At 50.1% G+C, this 7,498-nt stretch overlaps 1 protein-coding gene across 1 annotated transcript; it reads right to left on the reverse strand.

Moving 5' to 3' along the window:
• Window positions 1–2,183: 2,183 nt before the first annotated feature.
• LOC121026517 (uncharacterized) lies at window positions 2,184–6,800 on the reverse strand (the record flags this gene model as incomplete). The annotated part of the gene is made up of 4 exons (XM_040469348.1): window positions 2,184–2,372; window positions 3,675–3,895; window positions 4,483–4,592; window positions 6,218–6,800. Coding segments are annotated over 4 exons (933 nt in total), but the record flags the coding sequence as incomplete, so codon positions are not given.
• Window positions 6,801–7,498: the final 698 nt, after the last annotated feature.

Raw genomic sequence — 7,498 nt, forward strand, 5'->3', positions numbered from 1 at the left:
GGTTCCTGCCTTTTTTTCAAACCACTCAGCAGAACTTGATTGGTTCCCGCCTTTAGGTCAGACCACAACCGGGCACGCCCTGGCTGGTTTTGGGAACGGCGCCGGGGAGGTCTTTTCTTTGCAGTTGTGAGTACGCCTGGTAATTTTTCTCTTAGTCTCTCATTCCCCCCTTTCTTTGATGCCTTAAGAGCCAATCTTGGATCTTATGTGTCTGACTCAAATGTTTCGGTAATGATAGGTTGGTATTGGGTCCTAAGGACCATCAGTTGGATCGTGTTAACTCGGTCTTTGATAAAGGCAACTAGTTTATTAATAATATAAGGCCCGAAGGTGAGGAAGAGAAGGAGGAGTATAAGGGGCCCAGCTAGAGCAGAAAGCAGGGTGGCTAGCCATGGGGACTGACTGAACCAAGACTCAAACCAGCCTTGTTGTTGTTCTCGTTCACGCTTCCATTTGGCCAGGCCTTCTCTAACTTTAGCCATGGACTCTCGGACTACTCCGGTATGGTCAGCATAAAAACAACATTCTTCTCTTAAGGCTGCACACAAACTTCCCTGTTGGAGAAAGACTAGATCTAGCCCCCTTCGGTTCTGTAGGACCACTTCAGAAAGGGAGGTCAGAGATTTTTCGAGGTGCGAGATTGAGTCCTCAAGTCTGGCTATATCCTCATCAATGGCTGCCCTTAGGCTATTGAACCCCCGGTGCTGGATGGCTAGTGATGAGATCCCTGTTCCTGCCCCTATGGTACCGAGGCCAAATAAGGTGGCCAAGGTTATGGCCGTAAAGGGTTCCCGTTTTGTTCTTATTGACTCTCTTGCTTCTGTCCCTTCTGTCCACAGATCATATACAACATTTTCTCGGTGGTAAATAACCTTCGGAAATACTAATACCATGATACAATATTCGGTTGACGAATTAAAAACATTTCTGCTAACACATGGGGTGAGCCCTGTCTTAGAACAAATCCACGAACTGTCAGGAGCTGGAATTATCCATTTAGATTCATCTATAGAGTAATTAGTCAGGGCACAGAGCTGGATATGGCTAGAGGGGACCTTTCCTATACAAGTCCCATTGCCAGTGACCGCTTGCAGTGTGAGGCTGGGGCCCTTTCGATTCCACTTGCAAGCTGCTGGCGACTCTTCTCCTGATTGTGAAAAAGGGGCAGCTAGACCTATGGCTTCGTAGAAGGGGGGTTTTATATCATAACATAGACAGCAGGCCCTTGTTGCCTCAGGGTCCGATCGGTTTAAGGCCTCATACGCTGCTGTTAGCAATTTCCATAGGGAGTCTATGCCTTCTGGTTCTGATTTTCTCGGACAGCTTGTGCTTTTACTCCTGGGGTAAGGATGGGGGTCCTGCTGGAGGGAGTAGTGGAGATCTGCCCGGGGATAAGCTTATCTGTTTTTTTTTTTTTTTTCAATACCTGATTTGGCCCCACTGGTTGTACAAGAGGGGAGACTTTTAATTTTATTTGAATGGCAGTCCCAAAGAGGGGACGTTGATATAAGTAGAGTCCCCAAGTGAGTCCTGAGACCCACCGCCTGTCCTTTTTCCCCTTCTCTGTAAATCTTACACGAATAAGGTTACAGTTTTCATTGTACCTGGTGCAGGTACATGGTTGGACATAGGACATTTCAATAAATTGGGGTTTTACTTCCCACTTCCATTCCCCATCATTGGGGACACAACTCCAGGCTGCACAATAGAGGGTTTCAAACCCTCCACATGTGCGCCTCATCGCCCCCGTCCTAAATCCCGGACATGCATAAAATCCATTTCTACTTATTGATACCCTCCTTTGCAGTTGCCTCCATTTACCTCCTTCCATTTCTTCTAATGGACTAACTTTTTCTAAATTAAAATATAAATCTGGCCACCAGGTGTTTAATGGGGCAGTTCCTAGGGTTTTGTTGTAGATTTCATGAGTCTCTAAGTTAGTAATTTCCCATGTCAAATTATAGGGGGTGTGGGGGTTTGGATTTACAGACAGAATTTGCAGAACAATCAAGAGGAGGGCAAGTACCATAGTTACGGCTCAGTCCGTTGGCGGCGTAGGGTCAATTTTAAAGGATTGTCCTTAGTCCAGTCAACAGTCCAGGTTGTCTTTGAGGGTCCAATGAGGTCTGAGAACGGGTCCACCGGTTTGGTGTGGGTGTAATGGATCCAGGCGATTCCGTCTACTTTGATGGCCGTAGGCGTTGTCAGGATGACCTGGAAGGGTCCTTTCCACCTGGGTTCCAGAGTCTCCTGCCGATGACGTTTGACGAGGACCCAATCCCTGGGTCGGAATTGATGAGGAATAGGCGGAGGTCCAGTTTCATAAAGTTCTTTTAATTTGGGCCATACATCTTCATGGACCCTCTGCAAGGCTTGTAGGGAGAGCAAGAGTTCAAGACCATTATCGTTCTCAGTTTTGACAAGGTCATCTTTTAGGTTAGGGATGATGGGGGGGTGGTCTGCCATGCATTATTTCATAGGGTGTGAGTCCCAGTTTGTATGGGGAGTTATGCACCCTGAACAGAGCGTAAGGGAGAAGGACTACCCAATTAGCACCAGTCTCCATGGTCAATTTGGTTAGGGTCTCTTTTAATGTTCTGTTCATTCTCTCTACCTGTCCTGAACTTTGGGGTCGGTATGCACAATATAATTTCCAATCAGCCCCAAGTATGGAAGCCAGTCCCTGACTTACCTTAAAGATGAATGCAGGTCCATTGTCTGACCCTATCATTACTGGAAAACCATACCTGGGCAGGATTTCTTCTAGGATCTTTTTGGCTACAATCTGCACCATTTCATTCTTGGTTGGAAAGGCTTCAGTCCATCCTGAAAAGGTATCTACAAAAACTAGCAAATACTTATGTCCATATTTTCCTGGTTTTACCTCAGTGAAATCTACTTCCCAATAGGTCCCCGGTCTGCTCCCTCTTCGTCTTACCCCTGTTGTCTGAGGATTGCTACTCGCATTGTTGAGTTGGCACACTGTACATTTAGTGACTACTTGATCGACCTTATCAGAGACATTTCTGATTTTTAGTCCAGTCTGTCTCAGTAAGTCCAACATTTGCCGGGAACCTAAGTGGGTGCTGCAATGGATCTGCTCTAGAACTTGCCATCCTAGTTTATCTGGGAGTATAATGCTGCTTTTGGAATCTCTCCACCAGCCATCTTTGATTCGGGTCATAGGAAGTTTACTCATCCATTGAATGTCGCTTTCTGAATACTCAGGGCTGGGGGGCAATTCCCGGGGTCCAGGGTCTGGCAGCTGTAGGGTCAATAATTGCGCTGGGGGCCGAGCTATGTTTTTTACAGTCTGATCGGCCAAATTGTTGCCCCGGGAAACTGGGTCGGTTGTCTTCTGGTGTCCTGGGCAATGCACAATCGCTAGCTTTTTGGGTTCCCATAAGGCTGCTAGCAGGGCTAGAATCTCTTCTTTATTTTTGATGTCTTTCCCTTCAGCTGTGAGGAGCCCCCGTTCTCTGTATATCGCCCCATGTACGTGAGCAGTGGCAAAGGCATATCGGCTATCAGTGTACACGGTTAGCTTGTGGTCTCTTCCTAAATTTAGGGCCTGGGTTAAGGCTATTAGTTCAGCCTTCTGGGCCGAGGTCCCGGGGGGTAGGGCTTCTGCCCAAACCACCTCGGTTTCTGAAGTTACGGCCGCCCCTGAATACCTTTGTCCCTGGTGAACGAAGCTGCTTCCATTGGTGAACCAGATGGCATCCGCATCCGATAATGGTTGGTCCTGCAAGTCCTCCCGGACCCCATAAACTTGAGCCAGTATGTCGGCACAGTCATGAAGTGGGGTTCCCATGTCCGGGTCTGGCAGCAGTGATACTGGGTTCAGGGCCGTTGAGGGGGTGAAGATGACCCTGAGGGGGTTCAACAGCAGTCCCTGGTAATGAGTGAGTCGGGCATTGCTCAGCCATTGGTCAGGCGGCTGCTTGAGGATGCCGTCGATGGCATGCGGGGTGGTGACTTGTAGCTCTTGGCCCATGGTCAGCTTATCAGCGTCCTTTACCATTAGGGCAGTGGCTGCAATCATCCGGAGACAGGGTGGCCATCCGGCGGCCACTGGATCTAGCTTTTAGACAGATAGGCTACTGGCCTGTGCCAAGGGCCCAAATGCTGGGTTAGCACCACCTTAGCTATGCCTCGGTTTTCATCTACATATAGGTGGAAGGGTTTGGAGACATCGGGGAGTCCCAGGGCAGGTGCTGATAGCAGAGCAGTTTTAATTTGTTGGAAGGCCTGTTCGGCTTCTTCCGTCCAACTAAAGGGCTGTTGATCTTTTGTTGCCTGGTATAAAGGCTTTGCTAATTCAGCAAACCCTGGCATCCATAGTCTGCAGAACCCAGCTGACCCTAGGAATTCTCTCACCTCTCGTGGTGTCTGCGGTCTGGGAATACGAAGGACAGTCTCCTTCCGGGCATCCGTTAGCCAGCGTTGCCCCCCTCTCAGTAAGTAACCCAGGTAAGTTACCTCTGACTTGCAGATCTGAGCCTTCTTTGCTGAGGCGCGGTATCCTAAGGTTCCCAGAGTTCGCAGGAGACCTTCGGTTCCCTGGATGCAGGCTTCGGGTGTCTTGGCAGCTATTAAGAGATCATCAACATATTGTAGGAGAGTTATATTAGGGTGTTGTTGTCTGTACTCACTTCAATCTTCGTGTAGAGCCTCGTCGAACAGGGTCGGAGAGTTTTTGAATCCTTGTGGCAGTCTGGTCCAAGTGAGTTGGCCATTTATGCCCCTGTCTGGATCTGTCCTCTTGAATGCAAATAGCTCTTGACTTTTAGGCGCTAGTGGTAGGCTGAAAAAAGCATCTTTTAGATCCAGAACAGTATACCATCTGGGCTGAGGGCGCTCAAGAGAGTATAGGGGTTAGGAACGGTTGGATTTATGTCCATCACCTGCTTATTGACTTCTCTCAGGTCCTGCACTGGCCTGTATTCCCCGCTGTTGGGTTTGTGCACGGGCAGCAGGGGGGTATTCCATGCTGAGTGGCAGGTGTGTAGGACCCCAAAGTCAAGGAGGCGGCGGATATGCGGTGTGATGCCATTTTTGGCTTCCGTGGGCATCGGGTATTGGCGCACGTGGATGGGGTCCGTCCTGGGCTTGACCTCTATAAATAGGGCTGGGCGATGTTTTGCCAGTCCCATACCACCCGTTTCTGCCCACGCGTCTGGGAAGCGTTGAAGCCAGGGCTCGATACCCTGATCCAGAGGAGTGGGTTTCTGATGGAGCCTGTATTCATCTTCCAGTCTCACAGTGAGTACAGATAAGGGTTGGTTGTGAAAGTCAGTCACTGTGGGTCCCCCTGGTTGGAAATGAATTTGGGCCCCCATTTTGGTAAGCAAATCCCTCCCCAACAAGGGGCAGGGGCTGTCAGGAATGACCAGGAAGGAGTGGGTTACCTTCCCATTTCCTAAGTCCACAGTCCTCTGAGTTGTCCAGGGGTACTTCTTTATTCCGGTGGCCCCTTGTACCCAGGATGATTTTTCAGATACTTTTCCATGGGGCTTGACCAGAACTGAGTGCTGTGCCCCAGTATCAACTAGGAACTGGATTGGGGTCCCCTCCACTTGCAATGTTACCCTAGGTTTGGGGAGGGGATCCGAACCCCGTCCTCCCTATTCTGTATCTTGGGTAAACAGTATGGGGGCTATTTTAGGCTGCCATTGTCCTTGGCTGGGGCGGGGTTGTTTCTTCTTGGGGCATTCTCGTATCCAATGGCCTTTTTCTTTACAACAGGCTCATTGATCTTTATCTAAGTGCCGCCTGGGAGGGCGTGTTGTTTGAGTGCCTTCTGGGGGTGGCTGTTCTTTCTGGACTATAACGGCCAGGACTTTAGTCATTTTCTCTGTCGCCTTGATCTGTCTCTCTTCTGGGGCGTCCCTGTTGTTGTAGACCCGTTGTGCTATACGGAGCAGATCCTGGATCTGTTTACCTTCTAAATCCTCTAGCCTTTGGAGTTTTTTTTTAATGTCAGGAGCTGCTTAATTTACAAAGGACATAATGACAGCAGCCTGGTTCTCAGGGACTTCTGGATCCATGGGGGTAAACTGCCTAAAGGCTTCCATTAATCTTTCTAAGTAAGCAGCTGGACTCTCTGCCTTTCCCTGTACGACCGAATATTCCTTAGCCAAATTGGTGGGCTTGCGAGCTGCAGCCCGGAGACCCGCCATCAGAGTCTGGCGATAAATGAGTAGCCTTCCCCTACCTTCTGCCGTGTTGTAGTCCCATTCGTCCTGTGGAGGTCTGGTTAGGGGGAGAGCCGCATTAATGAGGTCAGGGTTAGATGTCGGCTGACCGTAGTCTCCGGGAACCAGCTTTCTTGCTTCTAATTGGATCCTCTCTCGCTCCTCTGTAGTGAACAGGATGCAGAGGAGCTGCTGACAGTCGTCCCAGGTGGGCTGGTGGGTGAACATGACACTGTCTAAAAGAGCTATTAGGTCTTTAGGGTTATCAGAGAATCGAGCGTTCTGTGTTTTCCAGTTGTAAAGGTCACTGGTGGAAAAGGGCCAATACTGGAGTCGGGGGTTGCCTGTTTCATCTGGGGGTCCTATTTCCTGCAGGGGTAGGGCCACAGTGGAGTCGGGGAGGCGAGGGTTTGGCTCATGCTGGGTGCATCCGCAGGTTCGGACGGCTGGCCTCTCGCGGTTGGTTTCATTTTCAATGGGGCCCTGCGCGGCTGCTGCCTTCTGTCCTCCTGGTTCTGGCGCAGCTGCTGCTTCCCGTCCTCCCGGCTCCCCTAGGGGGGCAACTAGCGGGGCGACTGGTGGGGCGGCTGCTGCGGGCAAGGCCTGGGGTACGAGGGGAGGGGGATGATAGGGTGGAGGGTTTAGGGATAGTAGGTCCTCACTATTGGGCAATATGGGATACAAGGGCGCGGCTGGCGTCCTTGATTTTGGGGGATCTGCAGGCCGTATGGCAAGGACCTTACACGTTCCCGAGGATAGGAAGGGGGCCAACTAAGGGGGTGGATTTTCCATTAAATTCCGCCATACAAGAATGTAGGGAATCTGATCCGGGTGCCCCTCGCGACCCGGTAGAAAAATCTTTGACTTCACCTTAGCGATTATAGGGAGGCAAAAAGTTCCTTCGGTTGGCCATCCAACGCCGAAGGTTGGCCATTTGGAGTGGCAGAGGGTTATTAATTTTCCCCTCCGGATGTCTAGACTCAAATTCTGTCCTCTGGTTCTAACATCCCTGAAGTTAGCAACGAGGAGAGAAAGGGGAGTGCTTTGAGATAGGCCCATCTGTATCCTGGAGGTGGAGGAAAGGATTAAAAGGAGAAACAGTAAAGTTATGAGGATTTCTGGCTGGTCCAGGCCAGGTCACCTGCGAAAGAGAAGGGGTTTAACACTTAAAGGTTATAGAATAGAGAACACAACACTTAGATCGCTAGCGCATTTCGGGTGTCTGTCACCCGGACAGAAGAATTCCGATGGGCCCAAAAAAGTGCCCCAGATGGGTGCCAGTCACCTGAACAGAAGAATTC

Source organism: Herpailurus yagouaroundi, unplaced genomic scaffold (genome assembly GCF_014898765.1).
Source record: "Herpailurus yagouaroundi ecotype Mexico unplaced genomic scaffold, PumYag 120480, whole genome shotgun sequence".
Lineage (NCBI taxonomy): Eukaryota > Metazoa > Chordata > Mammalia > Carnivora > Felidae > Herpailurus > Herpailurus yagouaroundi.